At 43.7% G+C, this 26,238-nt stretch overlaps 1 protein-coding gene across 7 annotated transcripts in view; it reads left to right on the top strand.

Annotated features, from left to right (window-relative positions):
• KIZ (kizuna centrosomal protein) overlaps positions 1–20,681 on the top strand; it is a 120,247-nt gene extending 99,566 nt beyond the window's left edge. For all 7 annotated transcript variants that reach the window (XM_002830009.4, XM_009233362.3, XM_024238967.2 and 4 more), the window contains 4 exons: positions 3,148–3,252; positions 6,914–7,010; positions 18,317–18,360; positions 20,538–20,681. In XM_002830009.4, the coding sequence (XP_002830055.3) occupies positions 3,148–3,252; positions 6,914–7,010; positions 18,317–18,360; positions 20,538–20,635 (344 nt within the window). In that variant the 3' untranslated portion in view covers positions 20,636–20,681. The remainder of the gene's footprint in view (positions 1–3,147; positions 3,253–6,913; positions 7,011–18,316; positions 18,361–20,537) is intronic.
• Positions 20,682–26,238: the final 5,557 nt, after the last annotated feature.

Consider the following 26,238-nt stretch of genomic DNA (forward strand, 5'->3'; position numbering starts at 1 on the left):
GTACACTCTTGCCTCCAGTCTGAAACCTGGTCTGTTTGATGCAGACAGCCCCTTAAAAATCTTCATACAGCTGATGCATCCTCCCTGGATAACATGTTCCAACAACCCTTTCAACAAGAAAGCTTTTCCTAACATCTAGCTTGTATTCTTTGGCTGCAGTTTTTCCCTAAGTGTTCTTGTACCACTTTCAGTGAACACAAAAAGTTGCTCACTAACGTCTAGTTTCGAGGCTACAAATATGTTCTGTTTTGTCTGTGCAGTGTTTCATTTTTAAAAAGAAGAAAGAAGAGGCAGAAGTCTGGCAAGACCAGGCCCACTTTCCCACCAGGCAGCAATTGGCTGGAGCCAAGGAGCAGCTGTGCTCTGTAGACAAGTCATGTGCCTCCTTGCCTGCTACATAGCAGGCCCTTCCTGCTGCTCCTGCCTGGCCATAGTCACTTATTGGAGGTACTTGCTTGGCCCCAGAGGCATCTGCATCCACAATGCCCACCCTGTCCAGTCTGTTTGCAATACCTGAACTTTCCTTCCCTTCTCCAACCTTGTTCTATGCAGACTATGTATTCTTTAATCACTTCTAATTTGTTTTAGCCAACCCTTATTAATTTTGTTTTTCCTATGTGGATCATCTCTCAGTCTTTCATAAATAGTTTTGTGCAACAATTCTGACTAAATAGGGGGGTGATGCATAGGGAGAGCGACTCCATCTCCCATGCATCTGATCCACAGTTGGGCAGCAGCAGTGCTAGGCGCTCTGCCCTCTCCCACTGCTTTGACGTCTGTGGTCCTGCCTCAGTGAGTGTCATTCCTCTAGGTGAATGCACTTCATCTTTGTACCTTTTAAACTTCACTTTGCCTTTAGACCATTGGAGGGAGTGCGCACTGGGATTGGGGGCGAGAGATGTGCCCAGCAGTCCTCAGCCTGATCTTCCCAGCCCTTTATGACTCAGGTCAGGGCAGCTGCATCCCAAATAAAAACTGCCCAGGTGGGCTTCGGTGACCCTACTTGGAGTTGGAGAATGGCCACAGAGGCTTAAGGATGAAACACCAGTGAGGTGATTGGGAAGTGGTGGGCTCTGGTTGAGTGGGGCAGGAGAGTGAGCCATCTCAGGATAGGTGGTTAGCCAAAAGCTCCTGAGCCCACACTCTTCAGGAAGGAAGGGAGGGGGACCAGAATGGAAAGTGTGGAGCATAGAAAGGGCTCATCTTTTCCAGAGTATCAAAATGGTCCCGTGTTGCTAGAAGTGATTTCACTTCACATTGGTAATTTCCTCCCTTGCTAACCTCAAACCAATAATACTATCAGCCCTTCTTCTGTTTGGGCAGAATGCTTAATCCACCCCAAATCTGAAATTACCTCGGGACTACTAGCTTGATATTTCTCACAGAAATCCCCTTCTGATTGCCAGTGACACGTTTTCCTGGTTTCTGAGAAGCAGGAGAGCCGTCTCACTGGAGTCAAGTGATTTACCTTCAGACAATGGAGAAATGAATTTGCAGCACGCAGCTCCAGCTTCCAGTGGCCGGGAGGCTTTGTTTATCAAGAAGCTGCTCCTTTTTTTCAGATTTCCATCTTTGCTATCTTTTCCTTGATGAAATAAGTTTAATTGAATGTAGAAATAACATGTGATCATTAAGATCTGGACTTGTATCTTGAGAGCTGAAAAACTTTTTGGTTGATTTTTATAAAATAAAAACAAAATAGGGCATTTTTACCTCTTTTACACTGACTCCTTACCTTTAGAATTCAGACACTCTGTCTTTGATTTTGTTAATATTGTCCCTCTTTCACAGTTACCTTACAGTATATTTGAAGTAACATGGATGTTAGGATTAGCCAGAGGGCATCACAACACCATCCCATTGGAGCCATCCTAGGACAATGCGACCAGCCTCATCAGGAAACACTTTCGTCCCAGCGCCCCTCCACACACACACACATTACAGAAAACAGTACTTTCCCCTCTGTGTGCACTGTGTCTGATGTTTTCTTTATTAGATTTTTCAAAATACTAGTTTCAGTGACCTAAACTGATTTCACAATCCAGCAATGTTAAAAAAATGTTGCCTTAGAATTTATCTTCAGAGCAAAGAATCCCTGATCTGTATATGTTTTAATTATATACTATTTAATATTCCAAAGTATAATGTTCATTTTAAATACTCATTTTTATCTTGACTGATTTTCACTAGGGCAAGGTAAGTTGTATTTTTATTCTTCAGTGTGATGGTAGTTTTAATCCAGTAATAGGGTCTCATGGTTAAGTTCTTAAATGAAGCCAGCAAAAGCAGGAATCCAACCTGTTGCCAGCCCCTAGCATTGACGGTGGGACTCCTTTTGTGTTACGTTGAAGATGTAGACATGGATGCTGTTTTGTCATGTCTGTGCTGAAACTCTGATTCTTCATCCTGCATTTCATCTGGGTGCCCTTGAAACTTACAGTAATGGGGAAGGTTGTGTCACTCAGGTTCTTTACGTATTTTTGTTTACTGTTTTTCCCAACAGTCTTCCCCAATTTCACTTATAGCAGATGCCATTAGAAGCCTGCATGGCCAAGAGCATCCTATGAACATGAGCCGGTGCAGGCTGCCACTGATCCCTGTGGACGCCTGGCTTTGCTCTCTACAAACCCATTCTCCCTCCTTCCCCATGGCAAGACTTGGTTAGATTTCCTCAGCTGTGGGACTCTGAGCTCATCCAGCTGTCACCACCCTTCCTGACCCTCTCCCCATTCCCGCAGTCCTGTCCCAGAGCCCCTGCACTCGAGTGTGAGAGCCCAAGAGCCAGAGCAAAGAGAGTTTCTGAGTGACCTGACCACCTAGGAAGACTTGCTTTCTCTTCTGGTTCATTCCCGTAGCTGCGGAAGTGAAACTGTTTTGCTGTGATGGGGAAACCTATCCACAGACCCACTCAAAACAATGACTACAATTTGGCTGCCTCAAATAAACTCATACAACTTGTCTTTGAGTCTTGAAACCCGGTTCAACTAAATTGTTTTTTGTTTGTTTTCAGAATGTCAAAAAAGTGACAGTTCAAAAAATAATAATTTGCATGCATTTGAGAAGTGTTAATCTCATAGGAAGAATTTAAAAAGCTTCTTTCTGGGCAGTAAAAAATGTAGTATTTCTGTGTTTTTCTTTAATCAATAGAAACAGAAGCCTACCAGTTGCTGAAGAAGGCCACCCTTCAGGATAATACAAATCAAACTGAAAACAGGTTTCAAAAGGCAGATGCTTCTGTGTCACACTTGTCAGGTAAGTAAGAGCAGATGGCAGTGTCCAGGGGCCCAAAGTGGCAGGCAGGGCTGTGTTCAGGGAAGGGTGGTTATTCTTTATGAAGGTTTCTGGAGTTTGCTCTGTAACGAGCTGTCACCAGGACAGAATGAGCTAGTACTTTTTTATCCTTAGCAAACGGACATGTGGAAAAGCCCTTTTGTTGTGTCCTAGACATGTGCTGGCCAGCATGGCAATGGCCCTCCCAGGCCCTGAATTCTGCCAAGCATGTCATGATAGTGACTTGTCACCAGTGACCCTGAGAAGACACACCCAAATTCCTTCTCTTCCCCACGGCTACTAGTGTCTTAGTTATTCAATGGCCAGTGTTGTACTGGGCTGCTTTCCCTCACCAGAACGTTGGGGGATTTAGAGTTCTTTTACTGAAAGGATTATAAATCCCAGGAATGCTAAATTTTATTATTTTATTTTATGTTATGTTATGTTATTTTATTTTATTTTATGTTATGTTATGTTATTTTATTTTATTTTATTTTATTTTATTTTTGAGACAGGCTCTTGCTCTGTCTCCCAGGCTGGAGTGCAATGGCATGATGGCTTACTGTAGCCTCAACCTACCAATCTCAAGCAATCTTCCCACCTCAGCCTCCCAAGTAGCTAGGACTACAGGTGCACACCACCACACTCGGCTAATTTTTGTATTTTTTTGTAGAGTTAGGGTTTTGCCATGTTGCTCAGGCTGGTCTCGAACTCCTAGACTCAAGCAATCCACCTGCCTTGGTCTCCCAAAGTGTTGGGATTACAGGTGTGAGCCACCATGCCCAGTGAGGAAAGCTAAATTTTAAGCTTAATTATAGTTCCTTCAATCTAAGATTTTGTTTTAATTGTAATTTTGTTTTTTCATACTTTGTTATTGTACATCTATTATTTTCAGTGGTTTTCCTTTCATTACACCAGTTTTTAGAGTATAAGTTACCTCAGTTTCCTTTGTGAGAGTAAATGGATTAATACAGCAGGAAATCCACATTAATGACTTTCTTAGCCACCATGCTATAATTTCATCTAGCAGAATGAACAGTGATTTCTAAATAGCATGTAATTCCCAGTCCATATTCAGATTTCCCAGTTGTCTCAAGGATGTCTTCTTCAGCCAGGCACAGTGGCTCGTGCCTGTAATCCCAGCATTTTGGGAGGCCAAGGTGAGAGAGCTGCTTGAGGCCAGGAGTGCGAGACCAGCCTGGGCAATATAGCAAGACACTGTTTTTACAGAAAATTTAAAAATTAGCCACACGTGTTAGCATCTTCCTATGCTACCAGCTACTTAAGAGGCTAAGGTGGGAGGATCACTTGAGCCCAGAAGTTTGAGGCTGCAGCAAGCTATGATCACACCACTGCACTGGGCAACAGAGCAAGACCGTATCTGAAAAGGAAAACAAAAAATGTCTTTTTCAGACAGATATTTTCAAGGGACATACTTACGGTACATCAGACTTAGCTGTGTTTGGAGAGCTGTTTCCTAAATAATATTAGTGGTTAAAGTCAGTTGCGGCAGAATTCAGTTATTTTGGTGGTATTGAGGATTTGGTGACCAGTGCACATTAAGTGCCCAGCACAGTGCCTGATAGTGAAAAGCCCCCTGGGAGAGCTGGCCATTGTGGTGTTAGTGGTGATTTGAACTTGGCAAACATAAGACATTGCAGTTTATTGAGTTATAAAACAGGGCCTCTGTCCTGATGGAGGTTGTCATCACTTGCAAACTCTTAACTGTTTGCTTTCCATGACCTTCTTCACATTTGAGTCATGGAATTTGAATCCAGAGGGATATTAGAAAGAATGTATTCAACACCCCCATTTTACAAATGAGGCCCCAGGAGAGTAGCACCTTGCTCAGAGCCTTTCAGCTGGATAGCTGACACACATACTTTGGAAAGTGATTCCACACATCTGTTTCTGGTAAGTGTTATTTTCAGTAGTTAATTGGACAAGTGCAAAAGGTGAGTAAATTTGGCCGGGCACTGTGGCTCACACCTGTAATCCCAGCACTTTGGGAGGCCAAGGGAGGCGGATCACCTGAGGTCAGGAGTTTAAGACCAGCCTGGCCAACATGGTGAAACCCTGTCTCTACTAAAAATACAAAAATTAGCCAGACATGGTGACAGGCGCCTCAGCTACTCAGGAGGCTGAGGCAGGAGAATGGCTTGAACCCGGGAGGCAGAGGTTGCAGTGAGCTGAGATCGCACCACTGCACTCCAGCCTGGGTGACAGGGCCAGACCCTGTCTCAAAAAACAAAAGGATGAGTAAATTTGACATATAAGTTGTAGTCCCTTCAATGTGTATCAGAAATTGTGGATTATGGTACTATTAATAACCTTGTACTTAATGCATTTTTATTAATTTATTCATAAGTGAAATGACACTCTAGGTTGTATAGTCAAGCACCCCTAAATTCATTTCCCTTGCCCCATACTCAAAATTACACTACATGTTTTGCAAGATTCCAGATTTTCTGGCAGTAGAATCATGGAAGTGCTCCTGCCTGTGTTTGCTGTCACTGTCATTGTAGTCAGATCCTTTGGCTGTGTTTTGTCTTTTACCCTTACTCTCATTCTGATCCTAAGGACTTATCTGAGCCCCAAAGAAAAGCAGAAAGTGGGCTGGGAGGGTGTAGGGCAGCTCCATAGTGTTGTTAGAAGTAGCAGGGATGGGAGGTGCTGGTGCACTCTGCACTCAAGGAGCCCACCCCACATCTAACTAATGAAGAAGCAGTGCATGTTTCACTTACTTCTGAGTCTTTGGACCTGAAGGAAAGCCACTTAAATAAACCTCGAGCCCTAGTTTTCATGTCTGAAAAGACCTCCTCCTGGTAAGCATTTGGACACCCTCTTTGGCTGAATGTGGACACATTTTTAAAATAATCACTTTGCTGCAGAGTGTACATGCAAGCAGGCAGGTTACAGGTTAGAAACTCAGCAAATGCTTTTTGCAAAGATGCCCATGCATGCTGTATCTGTGATTTTGACTGCCAGTTAAGAAGCAGACCTGTAGCAGAAACATCCAAGGCTGAGAACTCCCAGGAGGCAAAGATCAGGGGTTGCCTTGCAAACTGGGGGCATTGTGGGAATATCCAAGTCTCTGGCTCCAAAGAAAGAGGTGGAGTGTGCATACTCCTCCTCAACCTTTAGAGGCTGGTAAAGAGTGGCCTTGATGATTTTCAGTGGAGATTCTTTCTCCTCTGTGGGATGGAAAATAGAGGATTTTACAGAGGGTCTTAAGAGTGGATAAGGTGGGTAACTGTTATCCACAGGTCTCAATTATTTCTGAGCCCTGGTTTGCTGCCCGTGTGTCATAACAATGGGAATTATCCAGTGCTTTGTGACACAGTAGAGATCCATATGCCTACATGTGCATCTTAGTCATTTAAAATTGAACTCTTTGGATGATTTCAGTTTTCACTTTTTGTGGCTTCTGTTTCGGTATCACAGGAAAGCGCCCCACTCCCTTTCAGTATTCTACCAGCATTTCATTCTCTGCCTCAGAACCTCCTTTGCCTTCTGTGGCTTGAACAGCATCTTCCTCTGTTGGCGTTTGTTTCACCAAACTTACTGTGAGGCCACTTTATTCATTTTGTCCCATGGCTGCATGACAGCTAACGCTCACTCTCCATGTTTACGCTTATCACAGGTTTGAATATTGGCAGCGGTGCATTCGAGACAAAGACAGCTAACAAAATTGCTTCGGAAGCTAGTTTTTCATCTAGTGAAGGAAGTCCTTTGTCAAGGTAAAGTTGTGAAAGCCTTTCTGAATAGCAGCAACAAGATGAGAAATGTCACAACGCAATGAATTAAACTCTGGCTGCATATTATTTTGTTGTATGACTTGGAGGGTTATGGTTTGGGTTTTTGTTTATCTAAAATAACAGTTGAAACTTTAGTCTACCTTTGAAAATATTTGCACCAGAGCCAAGTATTGTTTTGCAGCTGTTGTTTCCTTGGTTTAAGACTCAATTGACACCTCAGTGAACCACAAATTAGCCTCTACAGCTGCTCGCAGTAGGACTGCTTAGAGACCACACAATGGAGGTTGTCAGAAAAAGGGCAGAGAGAAAACATCAGGCCTTAAAAGAAATAAAGTGGCATGTTTCTTCTTTTTGTGATGGCTAATACATAAACTAGTAATTGCTGGATATTCATTTTTATTTTCCTCTTTTTTTTTTAACCAAGTGTTTAGGCTAGATTATTCTTTCCTTTTCTAATACTTTCTTGCTTATTTTCCATAAAGAACAAAATTTATCTTTTCACATTTGTCAAACTGTAGCACTCGCTTCTTGTAAGTTTTTTGAGCAGTGATAAGAGAGTTGTGTGCTGAATTTGTCATTAACATAAAATACTAATCATAGTAGCTTCAGGTCACTTAGAATTTATAGATGGGAATATAAGCCATCATCTGATGAAATACCCTACTCTTTTGCTTTGAGCTAAATATTGTTTAAAATGGCATAGCAACTTTCCTTTTGGAACAGCATTGCTCAGTAAAAAGGTGTCCTTCAGATGATTATATTACATTTGAATTAACTGCTTGTCTCTGATGAAATTTTAGAACAGGAACTTTACATTTTTAGTATAACATGTAATGTTCCATAAGAGAAAATGATTTGAGCCAGAAATGTTGAATTTTTTAAATGAAAAAAACCCTATTTTTATTCATATTTTATAAACAATACAATGTTTTTAGAACCTGGAGTATATTAAAATGAGATTGAATTTCTAAAATTATGGGTTTTAGAAACTTGACAAGTTCAGTTTTAGGGAAATAACTCATTTAATTTTCAGAAGTTATTATTTTTAATGCCTGAGTTTTCATCCATATTTTTGAAGGAAGTGGGAGGTAAACGGGACAGGAAGAGTGTTAAAGTTTTATGTTATTATGATTATATTATAAATTCAAGTACTAGGTCTCCTAAAAGAAATTTTAAAAGACAATAAATTCTACAGATAGTTTTCAGGGCTGAATGTTACCATTTGGCTTAATAATATATAGAGGCACTAAAAAACCCAGTTCTTCCTAAACAGTCTTTACATAGGTTCTTTGGGAAATTTTTAAAGACATTGAGAAAGCAATTGGCTTTTGTAGAACATTTCTGAGTCTAATAATTTCACACTTTGTCTATATTTTACTAAACTAAAATCAAACATTTTCCTCCTTCAAATTGAGGCAGAGGCCTTTTGTTATTAGTATTGTTTCTGTATGAAATTAATTTCCTAATAAATTACAAGTAATCTCATCATCCCCTTTAAGAAAACAAAACAAAAAAAAAACACAAAAAGGCCTTGAAGGAACTCTTGGTTCTAGGCACTTGATAATAATCCAGTGATGAAAAGGTCTGGGCCCAGAGTGCGTGGGTTTGGCGTGCTGTTTGTCACGGTTTGGTTCTTGTGCTGGGCTTGGTGTTGTTCATACGCCACCCTGGGCTTTGGAGAACTCCAGTTTTGCTGTTTGTGCTGGATTCACTGAAATTTCTTAGAGGCTTACATTTAAGGATCCCACTTACTGCAGTCACTCCTTGTGCTTTATTGCTTTTACAAGTGGTCTCGAAACCCGGTACTTGAGAATAAACATAACAGTGCAGTGCTGCTGTAGCACTTTTAAAATTCTTCTTTGCTCTATTTTGTCAGTGAGCTGATGAGCAACCTCAAAAAAAAAAAAAAAAACTCCGCTGGACCTAAAAAAAAAAAAAAAAAAAAAAAAAAAATGGCTTCCTCTGATGTCCTAGAGGCAATAATTATGATGTGCTAGTTAAGCCCAAACTACAGCTGAGGGATTTTACTTTAAAGCAGCGGCTTGGGCGCAAAAATGCATTTATAGCTCTTTGTCTGCACCTCATTATGTGTGGGCCTGATTCATTAAGTAATTGGTTTGCAGTTGTTTACATGAGTATTAAGGCCTTCTTTTCAGCCGCCTTTGAGAGATACATTGTGCAAATGTTGCCTGTGATGAATGCAGAATGAGGGCCAGAGGGTCCGTCCTATTGGCTAAACAGTGCACTCCTGTTGAAAAGCCAGAGAAAGGGATTGGGTGCTGCTTTGCATAGCAATGACTTTCTTAATAAGCGTTACAGATTAATACACACAAGCTATAAAAGATGCAAAGAGATACTCTTAGCACATTTATACATGCTCATTTCATTGTGATGGTGGTGGGGTTCGGGTGCTTTCATATTCCGTTTTTCAGAGCAGCAGCTTCAGTGCATGAGCCGTAATAGAATCCGATGTTTATTGTATTATAAACCACGGGCAAGTAGGCAGATTGGCAACAGTTTATTATTAAAGATTCTTTCAGTGTAAATCTTTTTCTACCATTGTATTTGCTTCAGCAAAATCATTTTGTGGTTGAGTGGGGATGAAAGGCATAATGTACGAAGGAGTGAGTCCTAATAGGAAGCCGTTCTCCAAGTAAAGACCACTTGTTCCCTTTTGTTCAGGGGTGCATGCCAGAGCTTCCTCTCCTCTGCAAACATTGTCTCGCTTTACCTTCCCCAGCAAGCGGTTTTCACTCTCCCGGATCCATTTGTTCAATGGAGAGCATATTTTAAAAGCCTGCCCTTAGCTTACTGGTTCCTGCCTTGTAACTTCAGCTTACTGGTTGGACCAGATAATGTTTTACCAAAAGGAAAGGGTGTGTGCTTGCAACATAATTGCCTGGGGGAAAGGTAGCAGAAGTCACCCAGCCACTGTACTCTGGCAGGGCCACCATGGGTGGCATTCTGTGCCAGCTGCCAGCCTTGCAGCCATCAGAGAGGCCAGTGGAGGGCGCCAGCCTGCAGCTGATGCTCTGATGGGGGTGGTGGCATTTTCTGTCTTTGCCTGGTCACTGTGCCATTTTCCCCAGGATAACATAAAGATTATAAGGAACCAATAGTCCAGTGAAATAAAAATGAGTTTTTCCTGAAAGTCCTTTAGGTTCTTATATAAAAGCACTCTTCTCTGTCTTGGGTTTGGCACATCTCCCTTCTTAAATTCCACTGAATTAGCAGCTTCCTAAATATGTCACGTTTCTTATCACAAGCCTACATACGCTGTTTTTTCTGCACAAAGCAAACAAGAACAATCGCTTGATTATTTGAAGAGAAAAAGTTAACAAGTTGACCTCAGGCAGCTGAAAGTGGCATCTTCTGTAGGACCCCTGATTAACCATCAGGGGGCGCTCAGACTTTGTTAAATTACTGGTAGGCCTTTAAAACCTAAAATTAGTGTTTACAGAGATTTGTTGGCATAGTCATTGGGATTTTTTTCTTTCTGGATTATTTTTTGCCTTCTGTTTTTCAGAAACATATGTCTTGTTTTGAGGAACATTCCAGCTGAAATTGCTCCTTTAGAAATTGTAACACTGATTTCCGCTAGCAGTCAAAAATTATTACAAATTTTAGAATTTGGAGTCTAAAGACCAGGTCTTCTAATAAATTAGCTATTTTCAGCCTTCTAATAAGACTCCAGAACTGGAAGGACACGTCCTGCTGGGAGCCATTCCTCCTTATCCTGGACATCATAGACAGTGCTCCTGGCAGGACCCTCTGAGTCTCATTGCCACACTCAATTGCTGAAGCCTCAAAGTCACAATAACTTGGGTATATTTGTTAATGGACCATGGCTATTTTTTCTTTTTTAAAAAAATGATATGACAGGCCAGGTGCAGTGGCTCATGCCTGTAATCCCAGCACTTTGGGAGGCCGAGGCAGGCAGATCACTTGAGGTCAGGAGTTCGAGACCAGCCTGGCCAACATGGTGAATCCCTATCTTTACTAAAAATTAGCCAGGTGTGGTGGTGTGCACCTGTAATCCCAGCTACTTGGTAGGCTGAGGCAGGAGAATCGCATGAACCTGGGAGGCAGAACTTGCAGTGAGCTGAAATTGCACCACTGCACTCATCCGGGCAATGGAGCAAGACTCTGTTTCAAAAAAAGAAAAAAAAAGAAATGATGGCTGGGTGCAGTGGCTCACACCTGTAATCCCAGCACTTTGGGAGGCCAAGGTGGGTGAACCGCCTGCAGTCAGGAGTTCAAAACCAGCATGGCCAACATGGCAAAACCCCATCTCTATTAAAAATACAAAAATTAGCTAGACATGGTGGCAGGCGCCTATAATCCCAGCCACTCGGGAGGCTGAGGCAGGAGAATCGTTTGAACCCAGGAGGCAGAGGTTGCAGTGCATCGAGATCGTGCCACTACACTCCAGCCTGGGTGACAGAGCAAAACTCCGTCTCAAAAAAAAAAAAGTAGATATTGACCATGAAATTGAGTCAATGTGTTACTAACATTAGGCTTTCCCTCTGTTCTTTTCTCCAAATTCCACCCCCTGCTCCCACCCTGGGCCAGGAATGAGTATCTGACACCCACCTCTGCTGCCACAAATCTCTCAGGAGACCCTTGTTGCCTGCACCCCTGTCAAGCACGGGTAGTCTGCACACTGCACACCCTTCCCAGCCAGCTCGCCTTGTCCCCCTGCTCAAGAACAGTTAACAACTAGACCGCATGTCATGCCCACATACGACCCACTATTTCATGTCCCTGGATTTTATTGGAATGCTCCTGCCCTACTCTTTTACTTGGTTAAGGCCTTCTAGATTTTTCAAGGCTTAACCTTCTGAACGTTTCCTAAGCAGAGACCTGGCTGCACAGCATGCCCCTCCTGTGGTCCCCCTAGCTATTTCTGTTATCATCTGTAGTCAGGGATAGAAGCCATTTCACAGTACCCTCTCTCCTGCAGTGGGGCTGGCTTCATTTCATTTATTTATTTATTTAGAGACAGGGTCTCGCTCTGTCACCCAGGATGGAATACAGTGACACGATCTCCGCTCACTGCAACCTTTGCCTCCCAGGCTCAAGCAACCCTCCCACCTCAGCCTCCCAAGTAGCTGAGACCACAGGCACATGCCACCATGCCTGGCTAATTTTTTGTGTTTTTGGTAGAGACGACGTTTTGCTATGTTGGCCAGGCTGGTCTTGAACTCCTGAGCTCAGGTGATCCACTCTCCTCGGCCTCCCAGAGCGCTGGGATTATAGGCAAGCCACCGTGCCCGGTGGCAGATTTCTTAATCGCCAGCACTGGATAGTCATTGCGCTTCCTGAGTGAGTAAACATGGATATATAGCTCCACCATTCGCTCCAGTTTTTTTTTTTATAAAAGTCAGTTTGTACAAGTTCCCTCACTTCTGTATGGCATCATGTACTTGAGCTGCAGGGAATCATGCATTTCATACAGTTATCTGCATAAGTATGTGTGAGAGAGAGAGTGTGTGTGTGAGAGGGTGTGAGTGTGTGTGTGTGAATGTGTGTGTGTGTGGACACATACATTTTCAAAGGGAGACTGGTGATGACTGAATATGCCCTCTGCTCATGCATCCCCAGTTTCAGGAAGCAGGACCTGGGTGAACACACTTGCAGAGAGCCTCACTGGGGTTCTTTCCTGGCTGCTGTCTTGTCTGCTGATGGAAAGGTGTCTGGCTTCGGGCTCTGACCTTGATGAGAGCTCTTGGCACATGCTGGAAGCCTGGAACGTCATCCCCCAATTCCACTGTCATCAGTTCTCAGCCAACCCCACTGTTGCCCTTTCAGCCAATTTCATGGTGTTTATTCCGGTGTCAGTCTCCTCACCGGAGCACAAGCACCTCAAGGGCATCAAGCGAGTCTGTCTTGTTTGCTGCTGCAGCCCCAGCACAGAGTCTGATGTCTTGCTCTGCCCCTGCTCTTGGAAGGCCTGGTTGAGGCAGTTTCCCTGTCTCTTCCCATTTCAAGGGCACCCACCCATCAGGTTCCTCGAGGAAGAAACTTCACGCATCTCAGGCCTGCCTTCTCTCCGTCTGTCCCCAAACCTCCCATTCCTTGGCCCCTGTGCCTAAGTACTCATCACCTCCACTTAGAACCCACAGCTGCACATCAGCAAACTGAGCACATGCTTTTGTTGATCCAAGTGTGCTGACAGTGCGGTGACACTGCTTACTGAAGTCTGCTGTCTGCAGGCTCTCACACAGGATTGTCTGTAAATTTATCACAATACTTCCAGGAAGGCATTACTGTCCCCACTCTACAGACAAGAAAACTAGTGCTTGGAGAGGTAGGGAACTTGCCCAGGATCACGCAGTGAGCAGAGTCTGTCTGGCCCCAGAGCTGATTCTGTCTCAGCTTCTGAAAGCAGCTCACATAGCCTGGCACATGCTGTGGCAGGGTTCTCCCTGCCCTACTGTTTTACTGCTTCTCAGGAGGCCCTGTGGGGCGGGTGTCTACAACGTGTGCATTTGAAGGAGTGTCCCAGGAGGAGCATTTTGTTCTACTTCTGCTCTACTGCTAGCTCGCTCTGTGTGTCTTAGGACACATCTCTCAACCTCTCTGGGGTCAACCACTGTACAGTGAAGGCTCTGGATTGATCATCTGTGAATGCTGTGTTCTAATTGAATAGTGGGTTTCTTGGCCTTGGGTATTCTGTGTCTCATTTTTGTCTTTACTTGTTGGCTCCACAAAGCAAAACCTATTGTCAGTAATCCTTACTATCTAACTTTATATTGATGTTGACTGTGTAGAGCAGTTCTAGCTACGTTAGCCTTTTATTCATATAAAATGAACAACTGACACGTAATTGTTACTGTTTTCCATAGCGCACTGTGTCATCCTGACTCCATGTGTAGAGTGTTCACTGTGTGCCGGGGCTGCTCTCAGATAAAACCTGTTCTGTTGGAAGTCCTGGCTGGCCCTAACTTTTTAAGTTTAACAAGGTTGAGAACAAAAGTGACTTTGATTAGCATTGTCCTAATCTGGTTTATCAATAGCAGGGGAATTTATAAGCAGTTACCAAAATGCATCCAAAATAAGATGGCTTAATGGCTAGGCAGAGGGGAGAGATGTGATGAAGTCAGTACAGCAGAATGGTAACAAGTGAGCGTCTCCCTAATGAGAATGGGACATTCCTGGTACAGCTGGGAGAAAAAAATGACCAAAGCTACTGGGAAATTCTGCAGAGATAATTATCCCATTATTTTTTAATTAATTAAAACTAATTAATTAACTTTTTTTTTTTTTTGAGACGGTGTCTCGCTCTGTCACCCAGGCTGGAGTGCAATGGTGCAATCTCAGCTCACTGTAACCTCCGCCTCCCAGGTTCAAGCGATTCTTCTGCCTCAGCCTTCCGAGTAGCTGGGATTACAGGCGCGTACCACCATGCCTGGCTAATTTTTGTATTATTAGTAGAGACAGGGTTTCACCATATTGGCCAGGCTGATCTCGAACTCCTGACCTCAGGTGATCACCCGCCTCAGCCTTCCAAAGTGCTGGGCTTATGCCACCACACCCAGCCGATTGTGCCGTTCAAATGAGACCAGCGGAACATGGTTATATTTTAATTTACTCAGTTAATCGTCTGCAGTGTCTTGCCTGAAAATGGCTTATTTTGAAGTAGGACCTCCAGTCCGGTTGTAAACTTCTAGGAAAAAAATACCAAGTCTGCCCTCTGGGATTCCAAGAGTCGCCCCTGAGCCACGGTGCAGGGGAAAGGCAGGCTCTCTGGCTTGCAGCGTGGGCCTCATGTGAGGCAGTTCTTTACAACAGTAGTGGCCCTTGGGCCAGGCCCAGGCCACTGCCTGGGTCCATACAGCCCGCAAGCTAAGAGTGGTTTTCACATTTTTAAATGGTTGGAAGAAAATTAAAAGAATAATGTTTCATGACACGTGAAAGTTATATGAAATTCAAATTTCAGTGTCTATACATGAAGTTTAATTGGAATACAGCCACATATTTTAGTTTACAAATTGTCCATGGCTGTTTTTGTGCTAGAAACACAGTTGAGTAGTTGCAGCAGACCATATGGCCCACAAAGCCTGAACTATTTACTCTCTGGTTCTTTACAGAAAACCTTTGCCAACGTCTGCCTTACAAGATGGAAACATTACTTCTACACTCTCAGCAAAGATTACACAGTTAGATTCCGAGCACATAAGACCACATGGTGACCATATCCCATGGCCTACAACCTTAACTCTTTAATTTCCTTTACTTTCTGAAATGCAGTTTTGTTTTTCTTTCATCTCCTCTAGTAGCCAAAGTAGTTGGCTCTATCCAGCACACCATAGAAAGTTCTCAGGCTTCTCCATCAGCCTTGCCTTAGCTTTACATATTAGGTATGACCTAGAGAAAAAAATGTTGGCCCTAAGAATTCTGTATAATAAAAAATCAACTATGAATTTTAGGGTCACACTGACTTTCAGAGATTTTCCCAAAAGGAAAAATAATTGCCCCTTAGATATGAGAGTGGAGAACAAAACACTGGAAAGCACGCTCTGCCCTTCTCCGTGGGTAGACCACGCACCACGCACATTTAGCTCTGAAACATGTTTCCAGTGAGAAAACCAATCACACAGACAATTAAGAACCATTACACAATTAATTCACATTTCACTGGGATGTTTACTGGCTCCCTGTGGCTTAAATGTTCTCAAAGCCACACTGTGTAACCACAGGACAAACAGAAAAAGCAAGTTCAAGTGGCCTCATAGAGACATGGCTTCAGGAAATCATTTTTTCCTAGAGTGCCACATGCAGAAGTGAGGTCCCTGAAATGCTCAGTGGGTCACCTCCGTGGTGGGACTCAGCGTTGCTGGTTGATTGCTTTTGATGAGTTAAGTGACGACTAACACACACTCGCATAGATGTTCTCATGTGTCTGTGTTTACAGCCTTGTGCATGACTTTTTCTTTTTTTTTTCCGCTTCAGCTTTTCTGGGTTTTTATTTTTTTCTTTGCCAGCAGGGAAGCCAAAGAAACTTGAACTTGATCTGAAGTGCAATATTGAATAGAAATATGTAAATCAAGTATTGTATAATTGAATATTGATCAAATGCCTTTAAGCAGGGCCCTATGCTTAGTGAGGTTCACTTGTTCATTCCAAGTGAACATACTCATTAAGCACCTGTTAAGTGCTGTGCACCGCGTTACCCAGGTGAGCTGAAACAGGTGTGGTCACTACCCACATGGATCTTGCAGTTCAGAGAGGGAAGAGTGGCACATCAGTTGGCTGCACAAGTGGATGTGAAACAGCAACTTGACAAGGACTCAGTGGTAAAGATATGGAGTCAGAAGTGGGAAGGCTCCAGCAGGACAGCATGACACTCCTGGGGGATCCACCTTGGAGGCACTGCTTGAGATTTAGGTCTTTGTGCAGAAATCAATGGAAAGGCATTGAAGAATTTTAAGCGAGGAAGTGGAATGACCAGATTTGCATTTCAGAAAGCTCACTCTCATTGCCTAGTGGAAAATGGATAGTAGGGGACAAGATGAGTGTGTATCATCAGTTAGGAGGTTGTTGCAGAGATAGAAGCAAGAGCTGATAGTTTTGTTGACCAGTGTGCTGGCAGTGCCCAGGGAACTGGTGAGGACTGCAGGAAGTATTGTGGGTGGGGGGGTGGGGGTGGAATTGGCAGGACCAAGGGCCAGATTGGGTGTGAAGGAAAGAGGAGACTGGAGAGGGGCTTGGGGAGACTAGTGGGTCGGGGGTGCCATTTGCTGAGACGGGAGGAGCTGAGCTCACCACCACTGTGTCCTTTCTCCCATGTCAGGGGCTCCCTGCTGCCCCACCCCACCACACCTTGTTCCTCAGTCCTGGCCTGTGAAGGCCTCTGCCTTTGGAGGTGCCTGGCTTCCTCTGTGGTCCTGCAGCTCCCCCGATCACCTGCCACAGTGCTGTCCATCCTCTCCTGCTCCCGCCGTGGCTCTTCTTGTATGGACCATGGCTGGCAAATTAGCCTCTTTCCACCCATCCTAGCATTTTTGTAATCCACCCTCCCCTGCAGCACCTAGCCCAGTGTCCTCAGGTAGGGGGAGATGGGGAAATAATAGACATCCCTGCAATTGCATTTAGTGTGTGTGTGATGTGTGTGTCACTTTCTGTAAAATGGGTTCCTGCAGGCTCACCTCACTGTCAGGTCCCCACAATCCTGGCAGCTCCAGGACTGTCAGTCAGCTGCTGGCCTTTCCAGATGCTCGTAGGGGTCTTCCATGCTTCATGGAGAAATGGCTGTGAGCACTACTCAGTCATGGCAATTAAAGAAACAGGTACTAAATTTAAAGGGAGCACTGAAAGCCTAGAAAACGATACCTTAGCGGAGCATGTTTTTCTGAAAAAAAAAAGTAAATTATAGCAAAATGTAGATTTTTAAGCCAACAGTCAACCAGACTTGGCCCAAAGGGAAGGAAAAGATATATTTGCAGGGTTTCCTGTGTCCAGCAGAGCAAGGCCCTGGCCATGAGAAGGGTGGTGGCGGTGCATGGGGTAGGGCAAAGTGTGGAGCCATGCACCAAGAATGGTTTCTCTCCCAGTGTCTCCTGTGACCATTCAGGCAATTCTGAAAGAATCTCAGCATCATAAAACATTCGAGTGACGCTCCCTGGGGAGACTTTTAAATTCATTAAAATTGCAAAAGCTCCTGAAAAGGCACACAGAGAAATCGTGTCCCGTGGAGCCAGTTTTCTTGCCATATTGGCCTCAGTCGAGACGGTCCTGGATGCCACAGACAGTAGCATTTATATGACACTTGCAGGGCGCTCTGCCAGGTGTTTGTTTTGAATTCCTTTCTTAAGCTGTTAGTATTGCTGCCACTGGTTTGACTAAGTATTTTAACTTCCTTACCAACATCTTGAATTCCCTACTGCAAGTGTTTGATTTTTAGCTTGCCTGAAAGCACTGAAGTTTGACGCATCACTGTCTTCCAGAAGACTGTTGAGGGAAACCGGTCCTCTGCCTCAGGGGCCCATGCGATCATCGTCCCCCAAGAACACATGGCCCCACACAGGCACAGCTCAGCAGGGAGGGGTGGGCCATGCAGACCTGCCGAGGGGACACACACAGGACGGGAGTGATGCTGTTAGTAGCGACCCTCCCAACAAGGCCACGCTGCATCCCGATATTTTCCCTTTACTTTTAAACTCTGGGAAGTAAGCGTAAAGTTCTGGCCTCCAGTGAATCAAAGTGCTTCTTCTCTAATGCGTTAATTATGAAAATATTAGTCTCATTGTCTTTTTCAGAACTTAGACTGTTTCTTTATTTTGCAGGCCTGAAAACAAAAAGAAACCCGTGATCAATTTAAAATCTAATGGTAAGAGAGTTAATCGGACACTAGATTTTCTTTTTATGTTTTAACCAAAAAACTCTGTGACATGCATTTGTTGTTTACACCCTCATGTGAGTCCTGAAGCGGGCGTGCTCACAGGGACTGCCATTGCAGCTCTCCCTGGGGTGGAACCTGAGGGCTTCTGGAGGCTCAGTTCTTCACAGACAGGACCACACAGGTGCCATGGACCACAGGGGCAGAGCATTGTAATTTCCAAGTATGAATTTGCAGGGGATCCTGGCCTCCATGTCTAATTAATTATCAGCACCATATATTTTACCAATAAAATGTTTCTTGCCTCTCTCCTCATCCTCAGAAGCACCCATTGCTCATGACCGGACAGGCTCTTGAAGTAATTCTAACTGGTTTCCTCATACCCAGTTCCTCCCAGCTCCTGACTCTCTTCCACCTGGCCACCAGCCTCCAAACCCTGGTTTCCCCCGACCTTCCTGTATAAGGACGGCCAATGCCTCCCCGTGCCTGCAGGGTAGAGTCTGAGCTTTCTCCATTCCTGGGAGGCCCCAGCCCTGCTCTCCAGCTTATTCCTCCCAAGGTCACCTCTTTGGGTCAAGCCACAGTCAGCTTTTTTCAGCTGTAGCACACCTATGCCTCTGTACCTTTGCCCATGTTGTTCCTTCTGTAGGGAGTTCCTTTTCCTTCTCCTCAGCCCAGTGAGCGCCTATTCATCCTTCAACACCCAGCTCACAGGAAAAATCTAGCCCTCCTACCATAACACTGTGGCATATCCCCTGCCCCGCTTGGGCTCTATCAGCTTCTGTCTCCTTAAACCCCTTATACCTTGAATTAAAGGTATAATTTGATTAATAGTTTTACTGACAATAACAAAAATATCTGCTATTTATTTAGCCCCAGTATGTCCCACTTTGCTAACCCAGCATGGAAACTAATTCAGAGCTGCTATAGAACCTAGGCTTAGGAATCTGCCTTTTTAGCAAGCACCCCAGTGTGAATCACTCTTCTAGAAGGACAGCTACCTACTGTGGGGGAGACAAGTACCCAGTGGGTTGTGATGGAGAGTATGGGCTTGAGTCAGATGACTTGGGTGGGACTCCCAGCTTGGCCACTCACTGGCATTGTGATTGTGGCCAATTTCTTAACCCCCTTCAGCGTCCATTTGTTTGCTCAGTGAAATGAAAACATTAATACTTACCTTGCCAGGCTGGTGCGAGGATGAGATGGGGTTGCTTATGAGAAGTCAGCACAGAGCTGGCACGTGGTGCCATGCAGGTGTTAGCAGAGTTAAGGGATTGTTGATGTAGTAGACGTGGTCCGCTCCACCACATCTTGCCAGACCACCCGCAGGGCACCTCAGCTCCAATTCACAGACGTGCCTACAGCTTCCTGCACCAAGCAGCTGTGTCGCTCTGCCTGAGGGCTTTCTCTGGCTGCAGGAGCATGCTCAGCCCTCACAAGGCAGCTCAAAGTACCAGGGAGTTGATGCCCTGCGTTGAGAGCAACCCTCAACCAACAGAGGCAAGTTGGTGGATCTGTAACCCCACTCCCTTACTCTTCACTGAGACAATCTGGGGAGAGTTCTGCAGTCTCTCAGGGGGCCCCCGCAGGCTGAGCCTTGCCTGTCCACTCACTGCCAGGCACCCACTCATCATCATACCCTTCATTGGCTTTCTGTCTTCCTTGTGTCACTGTCCCCATGGTTCCTGGGATCACCTCTCAAGTAAACGATGTGGACCAAAGTCCTGTCTCAGGGTAAACATCTCTGCTTATTCCCCTGCCACGTCTTTCCCTTCTCCTCTCTGCTCTCATAAAGAAGAGTGGGAGATGAAAGTGGAGGGGCAGCTGAGGTGGGGTGGCATCAGGCTGATACAACACCCCAGGGAACCCTGCTTCCATGTAACCCTGACCTTAAATCCCTATCCTACAATAAAGAGTTGGGCACAACAGAAGGGAAAAGGAAGTATTCTGCAAATTGTTTTCCATAACAGTGCAGAGGACACACTTTGAAATGTGTAATTTGTGCAGTATGACCTGCATTTGGGTGTGTCTGGTCAGGTACATCATGTGGTGTCCCTGTTAGGCATTTTGCAGACCAACACTCCGCTTAACCAGTCCTTCCGTGCTGTGCTGTTTTGTAAGCTCTTACCAGAGTGCAAAAATGTTAAATGACTGGTTTTATTTTCCAGCCCTCTGGGATGAGTCTGACGACAGTAACTCAGAAATTGAGGCTGCTTTACGCCCTAGAAACCATAACACCGACGATTCTGATGATTTTTATGACTAACATGCTGTGACATCTGTTCCAAATAAAGTCTTTAAACAAACTGAAACCCTGTGTTCATATGTGATGTCCAAAATAAATATGTTCTTTTAAGTTTTCTCATTGTTTTATAGGAAAACTTAGGACTACATTGCTATTCAAGTGAAATTTTATGACATAAATATGAACTTGCATATTCATTTTTAAGTGTCATCATGAAGCAAAGTGATGAATGCAATGCCCATCAAAATTCAAGGTAGTTTCTATGTTAGGAATTAGCCAGCTGATCTTAAATTCATATGGAAATTCAAGAGACCCAGAATAGCCAAAACAATCTTGAAAAAGAAATACAGTTGGGAGGCTGAGGCAGGTGGATCACTTGAGGTCAGGAGTTCAAGACCAGCCTGGCCAACATGGTGAAACCCCATCTCTGTAATTTTTGTAAAACTACAAAAATTAGCTGGGTGTGGTGGCATGCACCTGTAATCCCAGCTGCTCGATCCCGGCTGCTCGGGAGGCTGAGGCAGGAGAATTGCCTGAACCTGGGAGGCAGAGGTTGCAATGAGCCATGATCACGCCATAGCACTCCATCCTGGGTGACAGAGCAAGACTCCTTCTCAAAAAAAAAAAAAAAAAAAAAAAAAAACAGAGTTGGATTTCTCACATTTCCTTATTTCAAAACTTACTGAAAAGCTACAGTAATTGAGATACTGTGGTACTAGATAAACAGAAATCAATGGAATATTGACTCTCTTGATTCATATGTGTCTACAATTGAGAATACAAAAACACTGTCACATTTAGGTCAATTAATTTTTGACAAGGGTGACAATTTCTGCTACTCAATGGGGTAAAGAATAGCCTTTTCAACAAATGATGCTGGGACAAATGGATAGCCACATGGCAAAAGAATGATCTTGGATCCCTACCTCACACTATATACAAAAATTAACCAAAATGGATCAAGAACCTAAATGTAAGAGCTAAAATTATAAAACTGTTAGAAGTAAACATAGGTGGCCAGGCACAGTGGCTCATGCCTGTAATCCCAACACTTTTGGAGGCTGAGGCAGGCAGATTGCCTGAGGTCAGGAGTTTGAGACCAGCCTGGCCAACATGGTGAAACCCTGCCTCTACTAAAAATACAAAAATTAGCCAGGCATGGTGGCAGGCACCTGTAATTCCAGCTACTTGAGAGGCTGAGGCAGGAGAATCGGTTGAACCCGGGAGACGGAGGTTGTAGTGAGCCAAGATCGCACCATTGCACTCCAACCTGGGCAAACCCGGGAGACGGAGGTTGTGGTGAGTCAAGATTGCACCATTGCACTCCAACCTGGGCGACAAGAACAAGACTTGGTCTCAAAAAAAAAAAAAAGTAAACATAGGTGTAAATTTCCCTAACCTTGGATTAGGCAACAGTTTCTTAGATATGACCGCAAAGGCTTAGATGTAGTTGCAAAAGATACCACCAGGAAAGTTAAGGCCAGGTGCAATGGCTCATGCCTGTAATCCCAGCACTTTGGGTGGTCAAGGTGGGTGGATCATTTGAGGTCAGGAGTTCAAGACCAGCTTGACCAACATGGTGAAACCCCATCTGTACTAAAAATACAAAAAGTCAGGCGTGGTGGCACGCACCTGTAGTCCCAGCAACTCAGGAGTCTGAGGCAGGAGAATCACTTGAACCCAGGAGGCAGAGGTTGCAGTGAGCCAAGAGAGCGCCATTGCACTCCAGCCTGGGTGACAGAGTAAGACTCCATTTCAAAAAAAAAAAGAAAATGAAAAGACAATCTATAGAATGAGAAAATATTTGCAAATTATACATCTAAAAATGGACTTGTATCCAGAAATACATAAATAACTTATAACTCAATAATTTAAAAAACCCAATTTTTAAAATGGGCAAAGGATCTGAATAGATACTTCTCCAAAGAAGATATACAAATGGCCAATAAGATGCATAGCATCATTGGTCTTCAAAGAAATGCAAATCAAAACCACAGTGAGGTACCCCTTCATGCCCTCTAGCATGACTGGAATCAAAAAGTCAGGTAACAGAAGTGGTGAGGAGGTGGAGAAATCGCTGGCAGGTATGTGAAATGGTGCAGCAACTTTGATAAACACTCTAGTAGTTCCTGAAAAGGTTAAACATAGAGGGATTATGACCTAATGATTCTACTCCAAGAGAAACGAAAACATATCTACACAAAAACTTGTACAGGAATGTTTATAGAGGAATTATTCATAAGAGCCAAAGAGTGGAAACAACCCAAATGTCCATCACTTATAAATGGATAAGCAGAATATCCATACAGTAGAATATCATTCCTCAGTAAAAAGGCATGGAGTACTAATTCATGCTACAACATGGGTGAACCTTGAAAACATTATTCTAAGTGAAAGAAGTCACTCACAAAAGACCACATAATGTCAGATTCATTTCTACGCAGTGTCTAGGATAGGAAAGTCCATAGACAGATGAGTGGTTGTCTAGGCCTGGAGTCAGGAGAGGAGTGACTGCTGATATGAGGGATTTTGGCAGGGATAATGAAAATGTCCTAAAATTCATTGTGCTGATGATTGTATAATTCTGTGGATACACTGAAAACCATTGAATTGTACACTTTAAATAGGTGAATTATATGCTATGTAAATTGCATGTCAATACAGTTTAGAAAAAGGAAATTGGTAATTCATACGTCTTGGGGTCTAGTGACTCGAGTGACTACAGGCAACTCTTGGTGCAACACTTTCTCACTTTTAAATGGTCACTTTAGTCAATGTCAGAAGTTAATTGTGCAACTCAGGAGCCCAGGGCTCATGGTGGGTCATGTGACTACTCTGGCTTCCTTTGAGCCCTCAGAATCTCTGAAATTGATTAAAGCATTGTGTGTATTTTGTTTTTAAATCACCTCCTGCTTGTCACTTACCCTGCTCAAGAACTTGGGAGTTGTCTTTGATTCACTCCTTTATTCATCTTTTCACTCAAATTACCAAGGCCTTTCCTGTGTCTTCCCTGCCATCCTCACCATCCCCATCTGAGCCTTCACACCTGAGTTTCTGCAGCAGATGTCTTGATATTGCCCTTGGCAACTAAGGAAAATCCTGCCATGGGTTTCCTTTTTCTTCTTAAAAAGGTATAACTTGGGTATTATCAATTTGCTAATAATAAAATAGCTGCTATTTATTGAGCACCCTATCATATCCCAGGCACTTTGCTTGCTTAGCATAGAAACCAACTCAGGGCTGATGTAGAGACTAGGAATCTGCATTTTTAGCAGGCACCCCTGTGGGAATCACTGTTCTAGAAAGACAACTATCTACTATGGGGAAATAAATCCATCTCTGAAATCCATGTTTTTATCCATTTGATGAGAGGCAAGGAATGTTGGCTGTTTGGTTTTTTTGTTGTTGTTGGTTTTTGTTTTGTTTTGTTTTTTGTTTTTCTTCATTATGTTGTTCTGACTTAGTTGTTTGTTCTAATAAGAAAATATTTCATTCTTTGGTTTTTAAAACTTTTAAGCTTTATACTACAGCATTGTTTTTCTATATTCTCTCTTCCCTATCCACAATTATTAAATAATGGGAGTTGACTCTAATGGTAATTCTCCACATAGATAAGGGGATACATTATGGCTCGAAGCACACGATGGAAAGATTTAGAATCATGCTATTTTAGGACTGGAGAAGCTTTTAGAGATCACATGGTCTTTGAATTTTAGAGTCGAAAAGGACATTATTCATCAAAACTCATTTTAGAAAACTTGGTCAAAAATGATAAATATGACAGCAAAGTGAAGAGCAATATAGATACTAACCTGTCAGTAGACACTAAGAAGACAAGGAAAGAGAAGCGTGCCTGGCAAGGATTGAAGTTAAATGGAAAAATGTGACTTGCTTTGGCCAATGCAACGTGAACACAAGTAACCAATGCCACTTCTGGTTAGAAGCTTTAGTGCTATGTGTGATTCTCTGTGTCCTCTTTCCTGGGTCAGCAGCCATGGCAGCATGGGACAAGTGGAGCCTCCATCAGCCTGGCTGCCTCAGTGACTAGGAAGAGCAGACCTCCCCTGCTAATCATGTTTGCACCACTGGAATTGGCAGGTTGTTACCACAGGAAAATTCTGGCCTATCCTGACCAATATACTATTCTTCCATTTACATACCATCTACGTATGCTCTTTTTTTTTTTTTTTTTTTTTTTTTTTTGTGAGACAGAGTCTCACTCAGTGGCCCAGGCTGGAGTGCAGTGGCAAGGTCTCAGCTCACTGCAACCTCCACCTCCCAAGCGATTCTCCTGCCTCAGCCTCCCGAGTAGCTGGGATCACAGGCATGCGCCACCATGCCTGACTAATTTATATATTTTTAGTAGAGAGGGTTTCACCATGTTGGCCAAGCTATTCTCGAACTCCTGACCTCAAGTGTTCTGCCCGCCTCTGCGTCCCAAAATGCTGGGATTACAGGCATGAGCCACACCACGCCCAGCCATTTATGTATATTCTGATTAGGCCACGTGTAATTTAATTTTGGAGTGGTGAGACTTGCAAGGTTTCCTAAATGCTCACTGAATAAACATTACACCTTTGAGGTTTTTTTAAAGAAAATTTGATTCTGAATAAAGAACATCTTTTTTCCTTTTCAGTTGAGAACCCCAAGTATCTGTGGTTAGACTATTTCTAAATGAAGTGGTAACAATTACAGTTGCAGAAGGTGAGGAACAAGTTGCACACCTTGGGGCAGGGATTGGGGGACATTTTTAGAACTGAGCTGTGGTAGTCAATAAATGGGAGCCTGTTGACAGGAAAACCTCCAGAAACCACAGCCTGCGGGGAAGCCCTCTGTGGTCTCTGGAAAGCAGGCACAGCATCTGGAGCATTTCCCTGGGTATTTGTATATATCTCCACTGGAAAATAGCAAATGAACTGGGTTCCTCCAACTATCTGACCCAAGAGGTAGAACTGAATTCTCCCTCCTCCCCCCATTTCTAATGTGGGCTGGACTTAGTGAGTCACTTCCACAGAACAGAGATGGGAAGGGGGAAATAGTAATGGTACAGTGGAGAAACCTGCCTGACACCACCTTACGTGATGAAGGTTAACACCCATGAGTCATGACTCGTGTGGATATCTGGAACCCTGACATGCTGCCAGGAGACGGGCACTTCTCCTCTATAGTGTTCTTTCTGAAAAATCTGAACCACAGCCTAATCATGAAAAATATCAGATAACCTTGGCACATTTGACAAAACACCCAGCCATTACTCCTCAAAACAGACGGTGTCATGAAAAGCAAGGAAAGACTAAGAAACTTTCACAGACCAGAGGAGAAAGAGACATGACAACTAAAATGCATTGTGGGGCCCTGGTGGGATCCTCGAACCAAAAAAAGGACACTCATGGAAAATCTGGTGAAATGTGAGTAAAGTCTGGAGTTTAATATTAATGTACCATGTTGGTTTCTTAGTTTTGACAAATGTGCCACAGCAATGTAAGATGATAATATTAAAGGCAACTGAAACTGGGCTAGGGGTATATAAGAACTCTGCATTGTCTTTGCAACAAATCTAAAATTATTCCACATAAACTAACCTCCATCAATAAGTATTATTGACACTTGGGTGATACCCTTTC

This window comes from Pongo abelii, chromosome 21, assembly GCF_028885655.2.
Source record: "Pongo abelii isolate AG06213 chromosome 21, NHGRI_mPonAbe1-v2.0_pri, whole genome shotgun sequence".
In the NCBI taxonomy this organism is placed as follows: Eukaryota; Metazoa; Chordata; class Mammalia; order Primates; family Hominidae; genus Pongo; species Pongo abelii.